We start from the raw sequence: 26,098 nt of genomic DNA, 5'->3' as shown, positions 1-26,098 counted from the left end.
TATATAAAAAAATGGCATGTCCGATTTCTTTTGCCGAGTCCGATATTTTGAAAATGACGTGATCGGACCCGATCTATCGGGATCGGGACATCTTTATCAATTATTTATTTAAAATATCCTTATGATTCAACAGGAACGATGGAAACATGCCTATACAAAAAAAAAGCGGCCCTTAAGCTGCTTTTTTATTTATTTTTTTTACAAAAAGTGCTAAAACATTAACCATTTTGAAGATGTACTTATTTCTCTCAACAATACAATAAAATTTACACTGACGGAATGAATTCCACATTTTCTGGACACGAACAAAGTGTCTTTAGAAGTAAGACTTCTTTTAACCGATATACTTTGTTTTCACAGTGTTACCTCCCTTGTGTAACTCTTCTCACAAGCACTCATTCAGACATTTTATCATGTAGAACAAACTCAGATAAAAAGCTTTAAAAAATAATGAATTAGTTCAAAAGTGCAACTCTTTAACATTCAGAAACACTGAAATAGATGAATAAAAAACATTGTGGTGGTCAGTAAATGTTACTTTTATAGAGCAAGTGCAGGGAAATATATATGGAATCACTCCATTCTGAGAAAAAAAAAATGGAATCATTAGAAACAAACAAAGAAATAACAGTCAAAACACATCTCTAGTATTTAGTAGCACCACCTCTGGCTTTTATGACAGCTTGCAGTCGCTGAAGCATGGACTTGATGAGTATTCTTCATCAATTTGGTGCCAACTATTTTTGATTGCAGTTGCCAGATTATCCTTGCAGGTCGGAGCCTTGCTGTGGACCATTTTTTTCAATGTCCACCACAGGTTTTCAATAGGGTTGAGATCTGGGCTAATTACAGGCCATGACATTGACTGGATGAGTCTTTCTCCAAGGAATGCTTAAACAGTTTTACCTCTGTGGCATGATGCATTGTCATCTTGGAAAATGACACATATTTTCAATTGAAGGGATACGAAAGCTGTCTAAAATTTGAATGTAAACTTGTGCATTTATTGAAGATTTAATCACAGCCATCTCCCCAGTGCCTTTGCCTGACATGCAGCCCCATATCATCAAGGACTGAGGGAATTTTGATGTTTTCTTCAGGCAGTCGTTTTTGTAAATCTCACTGGAACAGCACCAAACCAAAGTTCCAGCTGGAACTTTAGTTCGAATGAGTTTGAATGAGAATGGAGTGATTCCATATATATTTCCCTGCACTTGCTCTATAATACTAACATTTACTGACCACCACAATATTTTTTAGTTATTTCTTTTAGTGTTTCTGAATGCTAAAGAGCTGCACTTTTGAACCAATTCATTATTTTTAAGCTTTTTTTCTGAGTTTGTTCTACATGATAAAATGTCTGAGTGAGTGCTTGTCCGAGACTGGTGATTCCATACTTTTTGGTCATAGGCGGAGTTTGACTTTTGGGGCAGAGGGGGCACAACATGTTGATGACCCCGAAATGCAGTGTCAGCAATAAAATTAACTTACAAGAATATTTATAATAATAAGTTGACGATGAGCGTTTTTATTCCCATCATTCTTGAAGGGAATTCTAAATCAGGTTGCTTGGGCAATACTTTTCGCCAAGATCGTCATCCATTGAATATGGTACGCCCGCTGGTGTCGTGCCAATGTAGTTACCCCAGTCAAAAATGGTATCCCCTGGGCTGAGCCATATGGAGGTAGATTTGTGTCATTATTCAACCCAAAAAAAATGTCACTTCAATTATTAAAAAAAAGTGTTTGAATGCAGAAAATAAATTTGAAACTTAAAAAAAAAAGCATTTGAAAGCTATTTTTGATTGATTTTTTTTTTGTTTGTTTGTTTTTTCTTGATTGAAGCAATGTTGATTTGTTTTGGGGCCACATTTTGACAAGGACATTTTTGTTTTTATTATTCAGTCAAAAAATAAATTGGTCCAAAAAATCTAGTTTTTCAAAAAGAAAATCACTTCAATCAAAAAAAAGAAAAATTTCAATCATAGAAAAAGTTTTTGAATGCGAAAAAAATATTTGAGATTGAAAAATTTGCATTTGAACACTTAATTTTTCATTTAAAAAAAAGTTTTCTTTGATTAAAGCAATCCTTTTTGTGTTTGGGCCATATTATGATTTGGACATTTGTGTCTAAATATTTCAATCCCCAAAAAAAGTTTTTCGATAATATTTTCGATCAAAATTTTCGATCCTTTTTTTAAAATATTTTTTTCTAATATATGTATATATATATATATATATATTTTTTTTTTATTACATGCAAAGCAAATGACCGTCTAAGGTGCTCAAAAATAATTTTGACCCATTATAAAAAAAAAATTTTTTTTTTTGTGTTCATTTCATTCATTTTGTTGCAGTTTTATTGCTTTACAACTTTTATATGTATAGGAAAGTCAATTACATGCAATGACACTTTTCGGACACCAGGGGGGGGCTGCCCCCCAGCCCCCCTTAAAATCCGCTTATGTTTTTGCTAGGGGTTGCATATAGAATACATACACTCACACACACACACACACACTCCTACACACATATATACAGTATGTATGTATGTATGGAAAATATTTGTATATATATTTGTGTGTGGGGTGGGTGCGTGTGAGTGTAAGGCAAATTAGCCTGACCCAGATATTACTCCAAGAACTTAGAAATCAAGAAATTAGTAGTATTTTTCAGGGTTTGAAATTACATTTTTGTCACATATGTGCCCAAAATGTAATCTGTACAAACTTACTGTGTTGTGAGCTAAAGTCGTGGCATTAGCTTCTATGATTAAACATATATAAAACGCTACGTTCACTTACATCCTGGTCAACCCCTGGGGCTAAGCCCCCCTAATTCTTAAGAGCTAGTGACGCCCCTGTTCATAACATTCAACATATGCTAAAGGGTTTCTTCAACAATCTTTTCTGAAGATTACAAATTGCAGTCCTCCTACTCAAACATGACTTTCTCATCTGCTGCAAAAAGAGGTACTACCAAATTTAATTATTTATCAGTGTAATGTAGATCATATTTGAACACGCCGGGTGGTTTAATTGAGTTTTAACAGAACATTTGATCTGCAATAATCCCCTTCGACGCTCTCTCCCATCTTTCCTTGTTTCTATAATTATACAACAAAGGCCAAATACCCATCATTCAAAAGCTGCAATTTTTCTGTGCGTGCGTGTCTTAATTGGGTGATTTTCTGCAATCTGCTAAAAGGGCTCAGCCAATCTGTCCGTGGAAATAGTTACTATGAGTCCCTGCTAATTAGAAAAGCATTGAAATTCACGAGTGCCAGTTCACACTTGGGAGTTTTAATAGGAAAATCGCTGTCAAGCCAGGAAATTTGGTCGATCATGTTTACAGGTCAAGTTAATTGAATGATTTATAGTTAGGGTTTTTTTTCTAACGGTGTTTGTCTCCCTCTTGTGGTAAAACAGGGGTAATTGTTTCAAGATATGCATTACTATATTGAAAATCCCCACTAATACTTAAATAAAACGATTATTCACTGATTATACATTTTATATGTATATATTTATCATCCTAATTAAAAAAAAAAAAACACTAATACAAAGCCAAATACTTTTTAATAAAAAATCTTGAAATGTACGTATATGGCGGAAAACACTCTGACTTGAAGTTCCGCTCTGAGACCCCCAATTTGGCCAACTTTCAAAATTGTCCTATATACATGTGTGATACATATTTGGAAAGCTTAAAATCTCAATTTTCTGGGGGAAGAATATTTTGAATAGGAGGGCATTTCTTTAAAATTTTTTTTTTTTTTTTTTAAACCACAAAACCCGAACTGGAGGTGAGAGCACACGAGAGCATAATTAAAGGCGCCATGATTTTAACGAGATATTATCGTGTACTTACCTTGTTTCGATCCAAAAAATCCATGTAGCACGTATCATCGAATGTCAAGACACAGATGTCAATGGCCACAGCTGGATTTTGGGGGTTAAACATAGTAATGTAACAAGGTGTTGTGAGGCAGAAATCGCAGACATCAAGGAGTGGTCGAGATTTTCATTTTCATATATTTACCCTTTTAAACTTTTTTTTTTTTCCTTCTATTTTTCTTTGTTTGGATCGATTATTTATCATCTAACATATTGGGGAAAATGCGACAGTAGCAAAAAAAATAAAATTAATCGATAGTTATGAGGTAGATATCTGACTTTTTTACAGACGCCATTTTTTTCATCGTGACATCATTTGTTTAAAAGTTTAAAATATGCGAGTGAATAATTTTTTAAAGTCTTTTTTTTTTTTAACGAAATATTTGACATCAATTAATGATTCTACAAAAAATGACATACATTTTGATTAATAAATATTACGGCTGTCAAAATTATCGCGTTAACGGGCGGTAATTAATTTTTTAAATTAATCACGTTAAAATATTTGACGCAATTAACGCACATGCCCCGCTCAAACAGATTAAAATGACAGCACAGTGCAATGTCAACTTGTTACTTGTGGGTTTTTTTGGGGAGTTTTGTCACCCTCTGTTGGCGCTTGGGTGCGACTGATTTTATGGGCTTCAGCACCCAAGAGCATTTTGTGTAATTATTGACATCAACAATTGCAGGCTACTAGTTTTTTTTTTTTTTTTTTTTGGATTGAAAATGTTACAAATTTTATTAAAACGAAAACATTAAGAGGGGTTTTAATATAAAATTTCTATAACTTGTACTAACATTCATCTTTTAAGAACTTTAAGTCTTTCTATCCATGGATCACTTTAACAGAATGTTAATGTTAATGCCATCTTATTTTTATAATATACAAATACAGTACTTATGTACAGTATGTTGAATGTATATATCCGTCATGTGTCTTATCTTTCCATTCCAACAATAATTTACAGAAAAATATGGCATATTTTATAGATGGTTTGAATTGCGATTAATTACGATTAATTAATTTTTAAGCTGTGATTAACTCGATTAAAATTTGTAATCGTTTGACAGCCCTAATAAATATAATTACTTACCTTCTATTTATGGCTGGGTTGAAACAATGCGCGACGTCTGTAAACGGGGGTTTCCAGGGTAAAACGGACAAATTAAAAATAATTTGGGGGCTTAATGCGCCATGAATCTGCTGTGGCAGCATATAGACATATTGTTCTATCAAACACAACAGTTGTTTTGGCTTAAAATACAGCAGTTTATTTTAAAGAGGGGTGCAAGAGCAGAAATTGCTATTTCAGTTTTGTCTATATTTTCCGCCATATACTAGTGTGTATATGGCGGAAAACACTCAGGTGACTTGAAGTTCCGCTCTGAGACCCCCAATGTAGCCAACTTTCAAAATTGTCTGATATGCATGTGTGATACATCATTGGAAAGCTTAAAATCTCCGTTTTCTGGGGGAAGAAAAATTTGGAGCAGGAGGGAATTTTTTTTTTAAAAAAACATATATTTTTTAAACACCAAAACCCTATCTGGAGGTGAGCGCACGCGAGAACAGAATTACAGACGGCATGACTTTAACGAGATATTATCGCGTACCTACTTTGTTTCAATCCAAAAACTCCATGTAGCATGTATCACTGAGTTTCAAGAAACAGCTGTGAATGGCCACAGCTGGAATTATTTGGGATTTTATGGGTGAAACATGGTAATATAACAAGGGTCACGATGCAGAAATCGCAGACATCAAGGAGTGGTCGAGATTTTCTTTTTCATATATTTACACTTTTAAACGTTTTTTTTTTTTTTTTTTCTCTCAACTTTTTTTTGTTTGGATCAATTATTTACCATCTAACATATTGGAGAAAATGCTACAGTAACAAAAAAAATACAGTTAAGCGATAGTTATGCGGTAGATATCCGTGACTTTTTTACAGACGCCATTTTTTTCATTGTGACATAATTTGTTTATAAGTTTAAAATATGTGAGTGAATAATTTTTTAAAGTCATTTTTTTACAACGAAATATGAGACATCAATGAATGATTCTAAGCTAAAAACGACAGACATTTTGAATATTAAATCTCTTTGTTTTATGGCTGGGTTGAAACAAAAGCGGTTGCGCGACGTCTGTAAACGGGGGTTTTCAGGGTAAAACGGACAAATTAAAAATAGTTCAGGGGCTTTATGTCCCATGAATCTGCTCTGGCAACATATAGATATATTGTTCTATCAAACACAACAGTTGTTTCAGCTTAAAATCCAGCAGTTTCTTTTAAAGAGGAGTGCAAGATCAGAAACTGCTTTTTCAGCCTAGTCTGTGTTTTCCGCCATATATAATATATACGTTAAGGTCATTTAAATGGTTGGAAGAGGTCTTTGAGAACATAGTCACACTCATGAGTGGTAAATGTTAGATCTTCCATCTTGAAACGCTAGCTTCAATAAAATGATGAATTATTATTATTGTTTTTCCGCCTTATACCCATTGAGGATATTTCAAGTTGAAACACCTAAAAAAAGAAACTTAAGAGATGTTTTCATCTTTGAAGGTCCTTGATAATATGTACTATTGTTATTGTTTTTTGTTTCCTCTATCCTGTATGGAAGCCCATTCCCGCCACTTTTTTGCGGCGGGAAAGGGCTTATAAGCGATGTCAAATATGAAGTTGAAACAATTCAAACGACAATTCGAAAAACCGAGGTACTCAAGAAGTAGAAAAATAAAAAGCCTTTATTAAATCATGGCTTTGTTCAGAATTAAAATGCCGACATGTTTCGGCCGTGTAGGGCTTCATCAAGTTAACACCAGTGGACAATTACTAAATCAGCATAGCCAGGTGGAATCTCTTCACCTGATTAGGGTCAGAGGGCAGGTCAATTAGCAGCAGCAGAGAGAAAACATCCTAATCGCAGACGATCACAAGCAGGAGAAAAATGCTTTAAAACTGTGTGAAATTGCTGAGGAGCTGGACTTGGCTAGTAGACCTTAGTCTTTTTCTTTTACTGTTATTTATTTTGTGTATATATATATATATATATATATATATATTTCTTTCCTCCATTTCTCTTTTATTTTATTTTTTAATGTGATTTTAATTTTTGTTATTATGTACATGTTTATGTTCTAGGCTTGTCTGTTATTTCTAAAATTGTTAAACATTGTACCATGCCACTTATGTTGTAATGTTTGTTGTTGTTTGTCAATAATAAAAAAAAAGAAAGAAAGAAAAACATCACAAGCAGGAGTATGGAAGCTCATTCCCGCCACATTAAGCTAGCTTGTGCGTAAGGACTCCGATAAGTAAAAAAATATATATATATATATTTGTTTTTTCCCAGTGGCGGATATGGAAGCCCATTCCCGCCACATTAAGCTTAGCTTGAGCGTAAGGACTCTGATAAGTAAAAAAAATATATAAATATATATATTTGTTTTTCCCAGTGGCGGAAACGGCCACCTGCACAAAAAAAAATTCAACTGGCGGAAATGGGCCTCTTGTTTTGTTGGGGGGGGCGTTTTCGTTTTTTTTTTTTTTTGTTTGTTTGTTTGTTTTTTTGGGTTTTGTTTTTTTGTGTGTGTGTGGCGGGAATGGGGGCTTCCATAGGAATGGGCTTCCATACTTATCGTCAATTTCCTATTTTTGTTTTATTTTTGTGTTCATCCGCCTGGAGTCAAAGTGACGTCAGCACAGACAGGAAGTGACTGCTGACGCGATGTCGCCGTCTAGCGTCCGAAAGCCGCCACAACGGGTTCGTTCCGGTCTTCGTCAGCCAACCAGGAAAGGGGTTTGCTGTGATCTGGACTGAGGCGGATGAGACCAGCGACCATTGTTCCGTTCTCTTTCTCCTCCCCTCTTTGAGAAGCTAAAAACCAGAGCCCGAAGCGGCTTCCGGCAACCAAACGGAGCTATCAACGCGATCTGGTGGAGTTCGGTGATTATTGTCACGTTTTGTTTTTGTTTTTTCTTGCCCCTCTCGACGTACTCCCAGCCCGAGTGGTGGGGTCCGCTCGGGTTGTCATTCAGTTGCTAAATGGAAATAAAACGAGGAGCTGAAAATGGCAGCAATCGAGGTGCGTGTTCTAACATGTTCCACACAAAATAAGGGGGGTAAAAAACAGAACTGAAAGCAGCGATCGCTTCATGTGATCGCTTTGTCAGCATTGCGAGTAACTAGGTGACGATCACGTTCCAGAGAGCGTGTATACTTGCTGATGCAAAGCACGGATTAGCATGTGAAGTGTGTAGCTCTTTAGCATCATACTCCTGATCAGGAGGCTACTACCATCTGTCTGATCAGCTGACCCTTGTCCTGTTGACGACATATTCTGGGGATGGATGTTGTTGCCCGCTGAGCCAATACGCGAAGGGCCTGCAGGTGAGGTGGATGTTGATCAATCAGGTTGCGATTAGGGATGCTAACAGATATCAAAAAATTCAACTGTGTATATGTCGTGGAAATCGAGGGGCGTGACGTTTTGCTTGGATATTTATTGTGAGAACTCATTTTCAAGGTACTGTACATTTGAATTCAAAGGATGCCATTTGCAGGGAAACACATTTACAGCAACCCCTATTTTTTTTTTCTAATCATTTATAAACAAAACCCTTTTTTTTTTTTCCTGTTCCAGCTAATGACCTCCCCGTGCATTACCTCCGCCTCCTGGCCCCGCCCTTGCAGCTCCTGTCAGCCGCGATGTGGCGCATCGTTCAGCAGGGACTGGTGGACCACTACGGCATGCTGGAGGAGTTTGTTACCATGGTGACAGAGCTGGTCCCTGAGCTCATGAGCTACAGCCAGAGGGCTCAACTCACCCTGGGACTCAGGGCCAGGGTCAGTAATAAGCTCGGCATTTTATCTCCTCACGGATCCGGTTGAAACTGGTCTGCTGTGTGTGGGTGCAGCTTGTTCTGGAGATGTGTCGAGGTGAGAAGCCTGCAGACATGCGGGCCATCCAGCCCCATCTGGACAGAATCAAAGCGCCGGCCAGCACAGCCAAGGATCACCATGTAAGTTCAATACACAGTGTATCACAAAAGTGAGTACACCCCTCGCATTTCTGCAGATATTTATATCTTTTCATGGGACAACACTGACAAAACGACACTTTGACACAATGAAAAGTAGTCTGTGTGCAGCTTATAATAATAGCTGATTTATTTCCCCCTTAAAATAACTTAAAATAAAGCCATTAATATCTAAACCCCTGGCAACAAAAGTGAGTACAGCCCTTAGAAACTACATCCCTAAATCTCCAAATTGAGTACTGCTTGTCGTTTTCCCTCCAAAATGCGATTTGACTCGTTAGTATTACTAGGTCCAGGTGTGCATAGGCAGCTGGTGTGTTCAAATTTGTAGTGCAGCTCTCACACTCTCTCATACTGGTCACTGAAAGTTCCAACATGGCAAAGACAAACAAAGCGCTGTCTCGTTAAGAAGTCGTCATTTTAAAAACCATCATTCCAGACCTTTGCTGAGGAGCATTTTATTGCTTTTGTGAAAATGTTGAGAGTTAATGGGAGAGCGAGATAGGGAGAAAATCTTCAAGCGTAAATGTAACCGGCGACAAGAAGCGGCTGATACAGTGTATCACAAAAGTGAGTACACTCCTCGCATTTCTGCAGATATTTAAGTATATCTTTTCATGGGACAACACTGACAAAATGACACTTTGACACAATGAAAAGTAGTCTGTGTGTTGCTTATGATAGTTAATTTATTTTCCCCTTAAAATAACTCAAAATATAGCCATTAATATCTAAACCCCTGGCAACAAAAGTGAGTACACCGCATAGAAACTACGTACACCGTTAAATGTCCAAATTGAGTACTGCTTGTCATTTTTTCCTTAGTGAAAATTGTCAATATTAACATGCATCATGTCAACTGTCAATATTTTGTGTGGCCACCACTATTATCCAGAACTGAGCATGGAGTTGACCAGAGCTTCACAGGTTGCCACTGGAATGCTCTTCCACTCCTCCATGATGTTGCGGAGCTGCCGGATAATTGAGACTATGCACATCTCCGCCTTCCGCTTGAGGATCCCCCAAAGATGTTTTATTGGGTTCAAGTCTGGAGACATGCATCACCTTTACCCTCAGCAACTTCAGTAAAACAGTGTTCATCTTGGAGGTGTGTTTGGGGTTATTGTCATGCTGAAACACTGCCCTGCGACCCAGTTTCTGGAGGAAGGGGATCATGCTTTGCTGCAGTATTTCACAGTACATGTTGGAGTTCATGTTTCCCTCAATGGAATGCAACTCTCCAACACCTGCAGCGCTCATGCAGGCATGACACACTTATCTTTGTACTCCTCACCTGGTCGCCATGCTCGAGACCAGCGGAACCAAACAAATTAATCTTCGTCTCGTCAGACCATAGGACATGGTTCCAGTAATCCACGTGCTTCGTTGACATGTCTTCTTCGTTGACATGTCTTCAGCTAACTGTTTGCGGGCTTTCTTGAATACCGTCTTCAGAAGAGGCTTCCTCCTGGGGTGACAGCCATGCACACCAATTTGATGTACAGTGTGGTGTATGGTCTGAGCACTAACAGGCTCAGTTTTAGGATGTTGGCAATCTTCTTGTAGCCTTGGCCATCTTCATGTAGCGCATCATTCTGTCTTTAAAGATCCTCAGGGCGGTCTTTGCCATGTGGTGCAATGTTGGAACTTTCAGTGACCAGTATGAGAGTGTGAGAGCTGCACTACAAATTTGAACACACCTGTTCCCTGTGCACTCCTGGACCTGGTAACACCAACAAGTCACATGACATTTTGGAGTGAAAATGACAAGCAGTACTCAATTTGGACATTATGGATGTAGTTTCTAAGGGGTGTACTTTTGTTGCCAGGGGTTTAGATATTAATGGCTATATTTTGAGTTATTTTGAGGGGAAATATTATATAAGCTGCACACAGACTACTTTTCATTGTGTCATTTTGACAGTGTTGTCCCATGAAAAGATATACTTAAATATCTGCAGAAATACGAGGGGTGTACTCACTTTTGTGGTACTGTAGCAAGTCTCGTAAAAACATTTTAATTCTGCCTCAATGTCGTCTGTTGGGTTTTGACAGAGCACCATCGACCTGGTGGAGGAGTCCGAGGTGAACTTTGTGGAGTTGGTGCACTCCTTATTAGAGGATCCAATGGAAAGGAAGTACTTTTTTGAGGTGACGCCACAGTCTTTTTTTTTTTTTTTTGCTCTGTCTTCTGGAATATTTGAATATGGAAACAATTTTCTTGTCTTATAGGAGATTTTTCCTGTCTACTTCGGCCCAAAATATGACGCGGCCCTGGAGATGCTTGTATGGGAGTTTATATCCCGACTGGAGGAGCTTCTCCCCGTCCCTGACTTCACTCAGGTGCCCTATTTAACTCACGCCAGTTTTTCTTGGCCCTGTGTTTTAAGAGTTATTTCACCTTCATTTCTCAGCTGGCAGCTTTGCTCGGAGACGCTCCGTCCTTCCTCAGCGACTGTTTACAATCCTTTTTCCCACCAGCTGATATGAAGGCTCTACTTGAACACCACAGAAACCTTGGGCATTTTGAAGAGAAAGGTAATTTCCCTTGCTTAATTAATATATTTAAGCAAATTTGCCTAACCAAGGGGAAAAATGTTTGACTGCAGATCCGAGGTTATTACCTATGGACGATTGCATCCTCACCTCCATGTCGTTGCCCCCCGGGACCAAAGCCACCACCGACGCTACCTCCTACTTGCCCGCTCACAGAGATCCGAAACCCTCGGAGCATCGCGCAGACGCGCCTGGCGGTACAAGCGCCGTTGAGATGGCGAGTAGGAGGCCTCGCGATGACGGGAGGAAGCAGAATTCCTCTGATGAAACCATAGACCTTACGACGTCCAATGACCCCGAGCCCGAGGTCTCGGAGACTAATGAGCTAAACTTGAGCTTCAGAGGGGGACGGGCACTCAGAAAGAGGAAGCTGAGCGGCGGTGTGGAGATGCCCGGCAAGCAGCGGATGGAGGTGTCGTCATTCTTGTAAGGGAACTACTCTTCCTGTCACGCTTAATAATTGTTAACATCACATGGTTTAATAGGGGTGTGCCATCTTAGGCACACCACGAATCAGGGTGCTACGATTCGATATTTGAACGATGATCACGGTATTGACGATTATCACGGTTATCGCGATTGTCGATGCGTCATACATTACTGATTAATAAAGTAGGCAAACAAATTTATGTCCATGATTTACTTAAAATATCCTTATGATTCAACAGGAACGATGGAAACATGCCCATACAACAAAAAGCTGCCCTTAATCTGCTTTTTTATTTTATTTTTTTACAAAAAAGTGCAAAAACATTAACCATTTTAAAGGGAGTACTTATTTCTCTCAACAAGACAATAAAATTTACACTGGTCACAAAGTGTCTTTAGGAAAAAGACTTAAACAATATACTTTGTTTTCACAGTGTTACCTCCCTTGTGTAACTCTTTGGAGTGACAGGTCGAAATAACAACTGCTCTTGATCACTTTTAACTTGTGGTGTTTATTGTCGAGCACACACTCATTACAGCACGCACACTTTCTTCTCTCCCTGCCCGCCCATGCGCACGCGTGCCTGTCGGCTCCCAGGCAGCACTTGCAACAACAGATTTCTGTACTATTTCGCATGTTTGTAGTGTTACCGCTGTACTTAATCATGGTTTTACACGTTCTGCGTATGAAATGCATGTTAGCGAATTAGCTAATTAGCTTAGCGCTCGGTGCTAACTATTAACATCTAAACAGTACAAGAGGGTTCGTGTACTTACCTCTTATACAGTCCCTGACAAAAGTCTTGTTGCTTATCCATTTTGTAGAAACAATTGCTAATAACCTGACTTTGAATTATTCAATTAGTTTCAGAAATGGCTCATATGAAAGCTAAGACCCTCCCAAATGATGTTGAATGTACAAAAATATATTTGTTTCATTTAAAAAAGATTTATCATTGAATGATGACATAAAGGTCCAATTTTGGCAAGACAAAAGTTTAGTCGCCTACAGAAAGTAGTGTGAAAATTGAACAAAAAATGGACTTCAAATACAAAAACATGTTACATAACATAAGCGAATTAAGTAGTGGTGCTGTGAGATCCAAATTTAATATTTTGTCTGACTTCCATGGGCTTCAGCAAGGATTCATACAATTTATTGATGAAGTCATCAGGAACATCAAAGAAAGCAGTCTTGCATGCCTCCCAGAGTTCATCAACATTCTTGGGTTTTGTCTTCCATGCTTCCTCTTTCATCCTACCCCAGACATGCTCAATGATGTTCATGTCTGGTGACTGGGCTGGCCAGTCCTGGAGGATCTTGATCTTCTTTGCCTTGAGGAACTTTGAGGTAGAGATTAAAGTATGCGATGGAGTACTATCCTGCTACAGAATTTTTCCCTTTTTATGGTTAGGAATATAAGAGGCAGCTAAGATTCGTTGGTATTTCAGACTACTTATTTCTCAGGGTGCAGACAGTTAAAAAATCGTGTGGCATTTGCCAAGGCCCACAGCCTGTCAAAAGGATGGACGCTGAAAAAGTGGCAAAAGGTGGATTTTTCAGATGAATCTTACATTGAATTACACCACAGTCGCCACAAATATTGCAGGAGACCTACTGGAGCCCGCATGGATCCGAGATTCACTCGGAAAACAATGAAGTTTGGTGGTTACATCATTACCAAAAGCATGGTCTGGGGTTACATCCAGTATGGGGGTGTGTGAGATATCTGCAGGGTGGAAGGAAACATAAATAATCTGAAATATCAACAAATCTTAGCTGCCTCTCACATTCCTAACCATAAAAAGGGACAAATTCTGCAGCAGGATGGTGCTCCATCGCATACTTCAATCAAGATTCTCCAGGACTGGCCAGCCCAGTCACCAGACGTGAACATCATTGAGCATGTCTGGGGTAGGATGAAAGAGGAAGCATGGAAGACGAAACCCAAGAATGTTGATGAACTCTGTGAGGCATGCAAGACTGCTTTCTTTGATGTTCCTGATGACTTCGTCAATAAATTGTATGAATCCTTGCCGAAGCCCAAGGAGGTCATACCAAATATTAAATTTGGATCTCACAGCACCACTACTTAATTCGCTTATGTTATGTCTAGGGCTGGCAAACGATTAAAATTTTTAATCGAGTTAATTACAGCTTAAAAATTAATTAATTGTAATTATTCGCAATTCAAACCATCTATAAAATATGCCATATCTTTCTCTAAATTATTGTTGGCATGGAAAGATAATACACAAGATGGATATATACATTCAACATACCGTACATAAGTAGTGTATTTGTTTATTATAACAATAAATCAACAAGATGGCATTAACATTATTAACATTGTTAAAGCGATCCATGGATAGAAAAACTTGTAGTTCTTAAAAGATAAATGTTAGTACAAGTTATAGAAATTTTATATTGAAACCCCTCTTAATGTTTTCGTTTTAATAAAATTTGTACAATTTTCAATCAAAAAATAAACTAGTAGCTCGCCATTGTTGATGTCAATAATTACACAATGCTTAAACCCATAAAATCAGTCGCCCCCAAACGCCGGCAGAGGGCGTCAAAACTCCAAAAAACACAAGTAACAAGTGTCCAATGGCACTGCTGTCATTTTAATCTGTTTATGAGGGGGAATGTGCGTTAATTGCGTCAAATATTTTAACGTGATCAATTTAAAATAATTACCGCCCGTTAACGCGATAATTTTGACAGCCCTAGTATGTCATATATTTTTGTATTTGAAGTACATTTTTTGTTCAATTTTCACATTACTTTCTGTTGGTGACAAAACTTTTGTCTTGCCAAAATTTGACCTTTATGTCTTCATTAAATGATAAATCTTTTTCAGTGAAACATACAGTACTGTGCAAAAGTTTTAGGCAGGACACCTGCCTGAAACGTTTGCACAGTACTGTATATATATATTTTTTAATTATTAAATTCATTAGGATCATGGAAGCTTCCACTTGGGGAAAATATATACATACAGTATATCCTGTATATACATAATATAATAAAAATATACAGTACTGTGCAAAAGTTTTAGGCAGGTGTCCTGCCTAAAACTTTTGCACAGTACTGTATATATTTTTGTACATCCAACATCATTTGGGAGGGTCTTGGCTTTCATATGAGCCTTTTCTGAAACCAACTGAATAATTAAAAGTCAGGTTATTAGCGAATGTTTCTACAAAATGGATAAGCGACAAGACTTTTGTCAGGGACTGTAGACGCACACAGGTCTTAGCAACACACTCAGGACATTTTTCAATTGAAATGCCTTCAAACTACTGCTGGACATGTGAAAAACAAGGAGTAACAAACTATCTCTCTTCCCCTCTTGCTCCGGTCACGCTACTGGTCCTGCCTGTCTCATACACAAATTTATTTTCCAGTCTTTTAAAAAGGCGTAAATCTCTCTCCCAGTAAACGGGACAACTAGAACGTTGTGCGTGCGTCCGTTAACGGTGTCCGGGCGGCAGACGTGTCTTGAATTTTGTTCCGCTACGACGGCTGTCATAAAGTTATGGGGGAAAACAATCGTTTTTTAACCGTTATGAATCGAATCGTCACGTGTCGAATCGCGATGCATGTAATAATTGATTTTTTTTTAAACTCCTCTAGTGTTTAACCCAATACATGATATATTTTACCTTTCTAGAGAGTCCTCAATGGATGATGAGAATTCTGGTGAATCCCCTTTAATCTCCATATGGGGGGATTATACAGGTTTGTCCAGTTATTGATCAAATCTGGAGCACGTAATTCTCGCAAATCATCACAATGAAGGCAACGGATCGGTCGTCTAACCAAACTGTTTTTCGCTGGCGATTGTCAGAAGGTCATTCGGCGACAACGAGCGACCCAAAGGTTCCCTGGTCGGAAGAGGAGACGCTCCACCTGCTGGACATTTGGGGGAGCGACTCAATACAGCGGGCATTGAAGGGCTGCTTGAAGAACCGCCACATTTACGTGCAGATCGCCCAGACGCTAGCTGAAAGGGGCTTTAAGAGGACGGTGGAGCAGTGCCAGACGCGGATCAAGCGCCTGAAAAAAGGCTACCGGCAGAATAAGTTAGTCTTGTCATCTTCTCGGTGGTCACTGCTTCAATTCTTAAAGCGGCCGCTGCTCTTCTTCAGAGGAACGTCTAGAGTGGAGCACACATTTTACGAGCACATGAAGCGAGTGCTGGGCTCACCGGCGTCGTCCGCCGCACCCGATTCGGCGTACGACGTGGATGAGGTCATCGACGATGAAGAGTCTCATGACGGCGATGAGGATTTGCAGTTTGTGGGACACACCAGTCAAGAAATGGGTAAGCTCCTATCACCATAAAAATCCCAGGAAAGGGTGATGAAATTAATGTTGTTCTGTTTTAAGGAACCAGAAATGTACCGTGGACAGAACCGGAAACGCTGGCTCTCATCAACACGTGGGGCCAAGAGAAGATGCAGCAAGAAATGAGAGGAACCAACAGAACCATGCACATGTTCCCCATCATCTCCACCAAGATGGCCTCGCAGGGATTCTCAAGGACTTCGGAGCAGTGCCAAACCAGACTCAAGAGGCTCAAGTCCAGCTTCAGGCAATGCTACGAAAACAAGTGCGCGCTTAGGAAAAGACTGATTTTTGTTACTTGGAACTCATGCCTAATGACTTTTCTTCCTTCTTCTTCTACAGCATGAAGGGTTTGGAGCAAGTTCAGTGCAAGTTCTACAACGAACTGGCCCAGTTTTTGTTAAAAGAACGCCGGTCGACGCCGCAACCGAACGAGACATCCGACGACAACGACTCCTGCTCCATTCAGGACGTCGGTATGAAGACACTTTAAATGGATTGCGCTTTCATCGTCGTCATTGGCAGTCAATTAGAATTTTTTCATCTTTTCCAGTGTCGGTTGTCAGCCTTCAGGATGACAGAAAAAAAGTCCCATGGGCTGACAAAGAAACCATAATTCTTCTGGAACTTTGGGGAGAATCACAGGTATATATTTTTTTCCTGCCACAATTCCAGCAGGGCCGAGAACGAAAAGTGGTATTTGCCATGCGGCATTTTTTTTGCCATGTGGCAAAATGGATTTTGACATGTGGCATTTTTTTGCCATGTGGCAAAACGGACTTTGGTTTTTGGCTTTGTTTTTGTTTTTTTGGGCGTATATGGCATTATTGCAGGCCATGCACGTCCATGCCTTTGGCGGCTATGCACGTCCAAATTTTCCATTCATGTTAAAAGGCAGAAAAATGTGTGTTTTTAATTTCTAGCAGCGAAATTGGAGTGGCAGCCTTGCAGTTGTTTGCACAAATGGAAGACTAAAATTAATACACTGCGAAAGAGTGTTTCAGTATGTGTGTAAAAGGAGAATAAAAGAAAATTGAGATGTATAAAGTTTTTATTTTCATCATACAACACAGTTATATACAAACAAAAGCAGCAATAATATTAAGACTTTCCTGTAATTGTTGACGAGGCTCCTGAAATAGCCTGGTGGTCCACCCGTGAGATTCATCAGTGCAGAAAGAAAGCTGACTAACACGGAAATTTGGACGTGCACAGCCGTCAATGGCATAGCCTGACTTGGGTGCCAGTTGCATGTCAATGTGCTGTAATGTAAAGTGTATGGTCAAAAATCACAGCCACATGTTTTTCTGCCATTCAATATGAATGGAAAATTTGGACTTGCATAGCCGTCAATGGTATAGCCTGACTTGGTTGCAAGTTGAATGTCAATGTGTTGTAATGGTAAAAAAAAATCGCCTCCACAAGTTTTTCTGCCATTTAATATGAGTGGAAAATTTGGATGTGCATAGCCGTCAATGGCACAGCCTGACTTGGTTGCCAGTTGAATGTCAACGCATTGTAATGGTAAAAAAATCACAGCCACACGTTTTTCTGCCATTTAAAATGAATAGAAAATTTGGACGTGTATTGCCGTCAATGGCATGGACGTGCATGTCCTGCAAAAATGCCCAATACCCTAAAAAACGCCACATAAAAAAAAAATGCCACAAACCAAAAAAAACATGTCAAAATCCATTTTGCCACATGGCAAAAAAATGCCACATGGCGCAATCCACTTTGCCACATGGCAAAGAAAAAATGCCACATGTTGAAATACATTTTGCCACAATGCAAAGAGAAAATGTGATTTGTCTAAATCAATTTTGCCACATGGCAAAAAAAATAAAAAATACCATTTGTCAAAATTCATTTTGCCACATGGCAAAAATTGCCACATGGCAAAATCCATTTTGCCAAATGGCCAAAAAAATGCCACATGGCAAAGAGAAAATGCCACATGGCAGATTTTGCTACATGGCAAAAAAAATACCTTATGTCAAAATCCATTTTGCCACATGGCAAAAAAATGCCACATGGCAAAATCCATGTTGCCACACAGACAAAAATGCCAAATGGCAAAATCCGTTTTGCCGCATGGCAAAAAAATGGCACATGGCAAAATCCATTTTATCACATGGCAAAGAAAAATGCCACATGTCAAAATCCATTTTGCCACATGGCAAAGAAAAATGCCACATGTCAAAATCCATTTGCCACATGGCAAAGAAAAAATGCCATTTTTCAAAATCAATTTTGCCACATGGCAAAAAAATACTATATGTCAAAATCCATTTTAGCCACATGGCAAAAAATGCCAAATGTCAAAATCCATTTTGCAACCTGGCAAAACATGCCATATGTCAAAATCCATTTTGCCACATGGCAAAAATTGCCATGTGGAAAAACACATTTTGCCCCTTGGCAAAATCCATTTTGCCACATGGCAAAAATTGCCACGTGGAAAAAAACATTTTGCCCCTTGGCAAAATCAATTTTGCATCATGGCAAAAAAAAAAAATACCATATGTCAAAATCCATTTTGCCGCATGGCAAAAAAATACTATATGTCAAAATCAATTCTGCCATAAAAATGCCACATGGCAAAATCCATTTTGCCGCATGGCAAAAAAATACTATATGTCAAAATCAATTCTGCCATAAAAATGCCACATGGCAAAATCCATTTTGCCCCTTGGCAAAAATTTCCACATAGCAAAAAAATGCAATATGTCAAAATCCATTTTGCCACATGGCAAAAAAATGCTAAATGACAATATTCATTTTGCCACATGGCAAATACCACTTTTGGTTCTCACAGTCTCTCCACAATTTTTCAAGTGTGCATTCATGTTTTTTTTTGTATTTAGATCCAGCAGAGCACAAAAGGCTTCCCGCCAAATGTACATATTTTTAGCGAAATATCAGAGAAACTGTCCGTCCACGGCTTCACGCGCACGGCCGAGCAATGCCACACCAGAATCAAACGTCTGAAGACGAGCTATTGGCAGTGCCGTGATAGCTTGAGGTAATAAAAGAAAAACACGAAGACTATCTAATCAAATCGGTCAAAATTGAAATATATGAACTGTTTGTCCACTCCGCAGCTCATCTGGGACCGATAAGGTGAATTTTAAATTCTTCGATTTAATGGAACAAATCCTGGACAAGCGTCCGTCCACATCTGTTGCCTTGGTGACCGACCCCATTGAAATATCAGAAGACTCCAATGGCGACTCAGTGACTGAAACAGGTAAAAATAACAGGACGTAAACGTAAGAATGCGACGGTTAATATTCTTTTTCTGACAGAGGGTGAAGTCGCCATCAGCCCGTGGTCGGACGCCGAGACCTCGGCGCTGATTGACATATGGGGCGAAGAAGAAGTGCAGCGCTCGCTCACGGGTTTCATCCCCAACGGGCACGTTTACGCCGAGATTTCCGGGCGGCTGCAAGACCTGGGCTTCTCTAAAACACCGGAGCAGTGCCACGAGAAAGTCAAGGGGCTGAAGAGCAGATTTCTTCAATGTTACGAGGAGAAAAAGTCAGTAAGGCCGTTGCGATTCAGCGCACAAAACATAAGTCACGCCGATCCCTTCTTTTTAGATGCGGAAGGCGAGTAGACGATAAATTCTACGAGCAGTTAGAACACGTTTTCGGAGCAGAGGCTCTTTCGCCGGACGAGCTAGACGACTCGCGTGACGCCGGCTCGGCAGACCCTCTGAATGTGCCGTGGAGCGAGCGCGAGACGGAGACGCTGGTGGAGATTTGGGCCGCCGCCGACGTGCAGCACAGCCTGAAAACGTGCGTCCGCAACGGTCACGTCTTCGTGGACATCGCCGAGAGGTTGGCTGTCGCCGGGTACGCCAGGAGCGCCGAGCAGTGCCAAGCTAGGATTAAACGACTCAAGAAGACGTATAGGCGCCACTGCAACAGCCGCAGGTTGGCATCCATTCCGTTTGGGCCACATAGATGTCCAATCCATCGACGTCAATGACAGAAAATGAAATGATGATTTTTTTTATTTTTTTGTTTTACCCCCACAGAAATGGTCGATCCGGCGCCTTCCGCTACTTTAACCTCTTTGCTCCAGTTCTGGGTGATAACGCGCTGTACAACGATGTGGATACTTCCTCTTCTATGACCGCATCTTTGCCCAATCTAGAAGAATCCTACGCAGATGTCTGTAAGTCCTCTCTGCTTCAAAAGTGTTTAAAGCAAAGGCGTAGGTTTGGTCTCAACATTAGTAGGGACGATATAACAGCATAACCTGCATGTACACGTTTTGCTGGGGACGGTACATTAATCAGACCAAACAAATTGGGTGAACGGGGGTCAGGGCTAGAGGTGTGCGAAATTTCCGATTCTTAGATTATTCGCGATTCGGCCGTGGAAGATTCGAGAACGATTCACAAATATCCAAATTCCGATTATTGAATTATACCAGGTAAAGCGGAAGTAAAACACAGTCAGCGCGGTCTTTGGGACGCAATGAGGAACGGACCGAGAGTAAATATCATGTTCAACTCATGCCGCGAGATAAAAAAAAACAATCACACCTGATTGCGGCTGACAGCTGCTACAAACAACGCCCAGTTGCTACTTGCTACAAACATACGTCTACAGTAGATATCATATATATGTAGAACTAGATGCAAAATGACAGACGTATTATTGAACAGAGATGCAAAATGACACTTTTAAACGCCATCTTAAAGCAGTAGACCTCTCGAGAAGGCTCTGTTTTAGCGAACCTAATTAACTTTTTATCTAAAATACTCCTAAATCGACAGAATCTTGTCTTGAATCTATCTTTAAATGATGAAATAGTTTTAAAACTTTAACAAAAGTAGACAGATGGGAAATTATGGAATAACGGGAGCAATTTTAACAACTAACAGTTGATTCACAACATTAAATTAATCGAATGTAGTTTAAAGCTGCTGATGCAGAATGGGGACTCGAGTTTTTTATTTACCGTTATTTTCGTATATTTGTTTACTGTTATATGTTAACTTGATACTGAAATAGTAGTTTGGTTTACCCTGAGAGGATTTTTGAACAATTTTTTAACTAATGTACAAAACATTTTTTAAAAAAATAATTTTTTTTTTTTTTTTTAAAGGGGGGGGGGGGTGCATCAATAATCGTTTTATAATCAAATCGGAGCCTCTGAATTGTAATCGTAATCGAATCGTTAGGTGCCCAAAGATTCCCAGCTCTAGTCTGGGCTACATCTCTCACGAATTTCAACCTAATTAATTAAAAGGCTAAATGATCAATGCAACCCACTGTGACTGTAGGTGGAGGAGAGTGAACTTTCAGTAAAATGAAAGTAATTAAAAAAAACACCTATGCTCCAACATATCACAGGGCTCAAAAACTGGATTTCACCGATGTTATTAATGACTTTGCCATCAAAAAATCTAGACACATCACTGTTTGAGGGCTTGATAACCCCAGGGATGTGGAGGGGGCAGGCACAGGTTTAGTTATACTGTTTTGTTGCCTAGCAGGCAGGCATAGCACTCTCAGTTGTATTGTATTGTGGCCTACATGGGACAATAGATGGAAATTGTTTATATTGTGTCACATCAAATTACGGTCTGTTAAAATTTAAGGTTGCTTTAAAGTTGGTGGGGACAATTTGAGCATCCTGAAAAGTTGGTAGTGTTATGTCCCTACCATCCCTATGCAAAGCTACGTCCTTGGTTTAAAGGGACAAAAAAACAATATTACTGACCTCGTATTTTAAGTACGCAAATGGGGAAAATCGTGTTTAAACTAGGGCTGTCAAATTTATCGCGTTAACGGGCGTTAATTGTTTAAATTAATCAAGTTAAAATATTTGACGCAATTAACGTACATGCCCCGTTCAAACAGCTTAAAATGACAGCAGTGTAATGTCCGCTTGTTACTTGTGTTTTTTGGTGTTTGGCGCCCTCTGCTGGCGTTTGGGTCCGAATGATTTTATGGGTTTGGGGAGTGAGCATGGTGTAATTATCGACATCACCAATGGCGAGCTGCTGGTTTATTTTTTGATCGAAAATTTTACAAATTTTAATAAAACGAAAACATTAAGAGGGGTTTTAATATAAAGTTTCTATAACTTGTACTAACATTTATCTTTTAAGAACTACAAGTCTTTCTATCCATGGATCGCTTTAAGAGAATGTCAATAATGTTAATGCCATCTTGTTGATTTATTGTTATAATAAACAAATACAGTACTTACAGTATATACCGTATGTTGAATGTATATATCCATCTTGTCTTTCCATTCCAACAATAATTTACAGAAAAATATGGCATATTTTATAGATGGTTTGAATTGCGATTAATTATGATTAATTAATTTTTAAGCTGTAATTAACTCGGTTATAATTTTTAATCGTTTGCCAGCCCTAGTTTAAACTAAAAAAAGAAAATGGCTGTCATTTTCAGACGAGCAGCCCTCCACCAGCCACCTCCTGCCAGACCCGAGCAGAAAGACGCCATGGTCGGACCGCGAAACGCACACGCTGCTGGAGATCTGGGGCGAAGACAACGTGCAGTTGACGCTACGCGGCTGCCTGAAGAACCGCCACGTCTTCGAGTTCATCTCGGAGAGGATGAGCAACCGCGGCTACGCCAGGACCACCGAGCAGTGCTACACCCGCATCAAGCGCCTTAAATATGGATTCCTCCATGAAAAGTTGGTGTCGGATGACGTTTGTTGGAGATGAAGAACTGACAGTGTTTTTAAAAGAGGTTGTTTTTTTTTTTGTTTTAAATCGACAGGCAGGACTTTAAGTTCTTCCGAGAAATGGAGGAAATCTTCAGTCGGGAGTTGAAGTCGGACCTGGTGGGCATCCCGGCGCCAGACGAGCCCGACGACGGTGCATACGAACCCATAAGAGGTGAGACGAGAACATTCAACTTCAGCCGAGGCTTGACGACTGCCAAACCGCCCCTTCCAGATTTCGTCGTTTCCCCGGGCAGCCAGTGGTTGTCGGACAACTCCAAGCACCCGTGGAGTGACGGCGAGACTGAAGTTCTGCTGAGCGTGTGGGGGAGCGAGGACGTGCAGGAGAACCTGAAGAGCTGCACAAAGAACAAGCACATCTTCATGCAGATCTCCGACACCCTCGCCACTCAGGGCTACCAGCGCACACCCGAGCAGTGCCAGACCCGAATCAAGAGACTCAAGTACAGCTTCCGGCAATTCCTCGACGGCAGGAAGTAAGCGTACAACGCTCGCACGGTACTTTCCCGCAGTGGCGCCACCAGGGGGTGGCCGTGGCCACCCCTATAAATTGGTTGGCCACCCCACTGGCCACCCCGCTTGCCAGTATATCGTTAGATTGTTGTAGCATCAGTTATGCATTTCATCCCAAATGAATGCATTTATTTTGTTTTGTTAAATGTAGGGCTGTCAAATTTATCGCGTTAACGGGCAGTAATTAATTTTTTAAATTAATCACGTGAAAATATTTATCGCCACTAACGCATTTGCGGTACGACTCATTCATGCAGTGGCGCAAACAGCCTACAATGGCGCCGTTTTACTTATATACAGAGGTAAGAGGCAGAGTGGAGTACATACAAGCATTCATTGGGGCCGCGCTTTTAATTGGCAAAAGCTTTGTCATATCTCCCACAGGAACCATAAATATTGTGGGAAGCGACGTGGGGAAGAATGACAGGAGTTGATCTTTTTCTTAACACCCTGTAGTGTACCCAACGCAGAGAAGATACAGCTTTTGCAGCCACCACACACAGTCATGGTTGCACCACTTCCCATCATGCATTTGGGCAGAACAGTTAAGTCGCTACAGTATCATTTACTGAAAGCTCAACAAATACACTAGATGGCAGTATTTAGTCACAATATACAAACTCGCATTTATCCTTTTAAGAATTACAAGTGTTTCTATCCGTGGATCCCTTTCACAGAAAGAATGTTAATAATGTTAATGCCATCTTGTGGATTTATTGTTATAATAAACAAATACAGTACTTATGTACAGTATGTTGAATGTATATATCCGTCATATCTTTCCATTCCAACAATAATTTACAGAAAAATACGGCATATTTTAGAGACGGGTTGAATTGCGATTAAATACGATTAATTAATTTTTAAGCTGTGATTAACTCGATTAAAATTTTAATCGTTTGACAGCCCTAGTTAAATGTACACCTTATGCCTAATATATACATAACGCAATAAAACAGAATTGTTGTGGAACTCAAAATGTTGACAGTTATGGCCTATGCACATTAAATCATTAGTAACCTCAAATATTACACAATACACCAAAGTATATCAGTAGCTGTGTCCTTAAGTCTTTCTGATAGTTTTCCCCTGACCTTTTTACTGCAATAATATAATGAAAACCTGAGATTATGGCTTTTAGTTTTGGCCACCCCAAGATTTTAAGTGGCCCCATCTGGCCACTCCTATGAAAGATTTTTGGAGGCGCCACTGCTTTCCCGTCTCCCTCCGGCTCTGATTCCGTGTCACGTCCGCAGAGGAGACAAACAGGAGTGCAAGTACTTCGACCAGCTGGTCAAGATATTTGGCGACAAGTACGTCGTGTCCGAACCGCAGCCCGACGAAGCGGCTGATGTCGTAGGTAAGAGTTTTGGACAAGCCAGAACGGACTACTTTTTTTTAGATATTCACCGATCTTTCTCTCGGTTTTGCAGAGTCGTAAGATTAAAGTCGCCGTGCCAAAAGAAGGGAGGAGAATAATGTTCAAGCAGGACATTGATGCTGAAAAACTGTGACATCACCGTCCGCGCCAACGCCATATTTGGGCGACTCCCCAGTGCGAAGGCGCTCAGAAGGGACACAGACACGTGAGGGTGTCCTGTCATGACATTGGTCTTCCTTCCGAAACCGCTGACGTTTTTCCAAACAAATCTTTTTTGTACTTGACGACACTTCACTTGTCCAATCTACTATTACCTTTCTACTTCATTTTCTACACTTTTGTTGTATACAGTTTAAGTGCTAAAGAGAGATACTTTCTCCTTTCTGAATCGCATCAGACGTCTTAAGCAAAGTTCTATTTATTTAAAACATTGCTGTATGTGATCCAAAGTTTTGTAGCTTATTTATTTGATGTTTTTTTTCCACCATCATTGATTTTTTTTTGTTTTGTTTTGTTTTTCTTATTTGGAAATCATTGGTGAAAAGCTTGTCTATTTTATACAGAGCCCATAAAGGGACATCGACAGAAATAAAATGTATTTATAACGTCTGGTGCGCACCAGATGGTTTTCAGTGCGCACCACATACTATCAGGTGCACACCAGATAGTATGTGGTGTGCACCAGATAGTTTCTAGTGCGCACCACATACTATCAGGTGCACACCAGATAGTATGTGGTGTGCACCAGATAGTTTCTAGTGCGCACCACATACTTTCTGGTGCGCATCAGATGGTTTCTAGTGTGCACCGGATACCATCTGGTGCGCACCGGATTGTTTCGACTGAGTTTTTATTGCGCACCTGATAGTTTCTAGTGCGCACCAGATAATTTCTAGTGTGCACCACACACTGTCGGATAGTTTTGAGTGCGCACCAGATACTATTTGGTACTCACCAGATAGTTTCTAGTGCGCACAACATACTTTCTGGTGCGCCCCAGATGGTTTCTAGTGCGCACCACATACTATCGAGTGTGCACCAGATGTTTTCGAATGTACACCACATTCTATCAGGTGTACACCAAATAGTAAATGGTAAATGGTGTTATACTTGTATAGCGCTTTTCCACCTTATGTGGTGTGCACCAAATTGTTTCTAGTGCGTACCGGATACCATTTGG

At 39.9% G+C, this 26,098-nt stretch overlaps 1 protein-coding gene across 3 annotated transcripts; it reads left to right on the top strand.

Moving 5' to 3' along the window:
- The first annotated feature begins 7,584 nt into the window (after positions 1-7,584).
- On the top strand, positions 7,585-25,539 carry zgc:113263 (uncharacterized protein LOC503753 homolog). Of its 3 annotated transcripts, XM_057856095.1 has the most exons (23): positions 7,590-7,989; positions 8,548-8,750; positions 8,822-8,926; positions 11,000-11,095; positions 11,177-11,287; positions 11,359-11,482; positions 11,554-11,926; positions 15,607-15,674; positions 15,784-16,018; positions 16,085-16,260; positions 16,326-16,548; positions 16,626-16,759; positions 16,837-16,928; positions 19,151-19,308; positions 19,388-19,533; positions 19,592-19,823; positions 19,886-20,221; positions 20,326-20,465; positions 22,724-22,973; positions 23,060-23,178; positions 23,239-23,500; positions 24,794-24,897; positions 24,971-25,536. In XM_057856095.1, the coding sequence occupies exons 1-23, from the start codon at positions 7,950-7,952 to the stop codon at positions 24,976-24,978; spliced, it is 3,735 nt and encodes a 1,244-aa protein (XP_057712078.1). In that variant the 5' UTR covers positions 7,590-7,949; the 3' UTR covers positions 24,979-25,536. The 3 variants fall into 3 exon arrangements, with proteins under 3 accessions (XP_057712079.1, XP_057712077.1, XP_057712078.1); XM_057856096.1 differs by having other exon boundaries at positions 7,585-7,850; positions 23,060-23,500; positions 24,971-25,539; XM_057856094.1 differs by having other exon boundaries at positions 7,585-7,989; positions 23,060-23,500; positions 24,971-25,539.
- Positions 25,540-26,098: the final 559 nt, after the last annotated feature.

Source organism: Corythoichthys intestinalis, chromosome 13 (assembly GCF_030265065.1).
Source record: "Corythoichthys intestinalis isolate RoL2023-P3 chromosome 13, ASM3026506v1, whole genome shotgun sequence".
NCBI classification, from domain to species: Eukaryota; Metazoa; Chordata; class Actinopteri; order Syngnathiformes; family Syngnathidae; genus Corythoichthys; species Corythoichthys intestinalis.
Note: the sequence above shows the minus strand (reverse complement) of the source record. Positions and strands in the feature narration are given on the sequence as shown.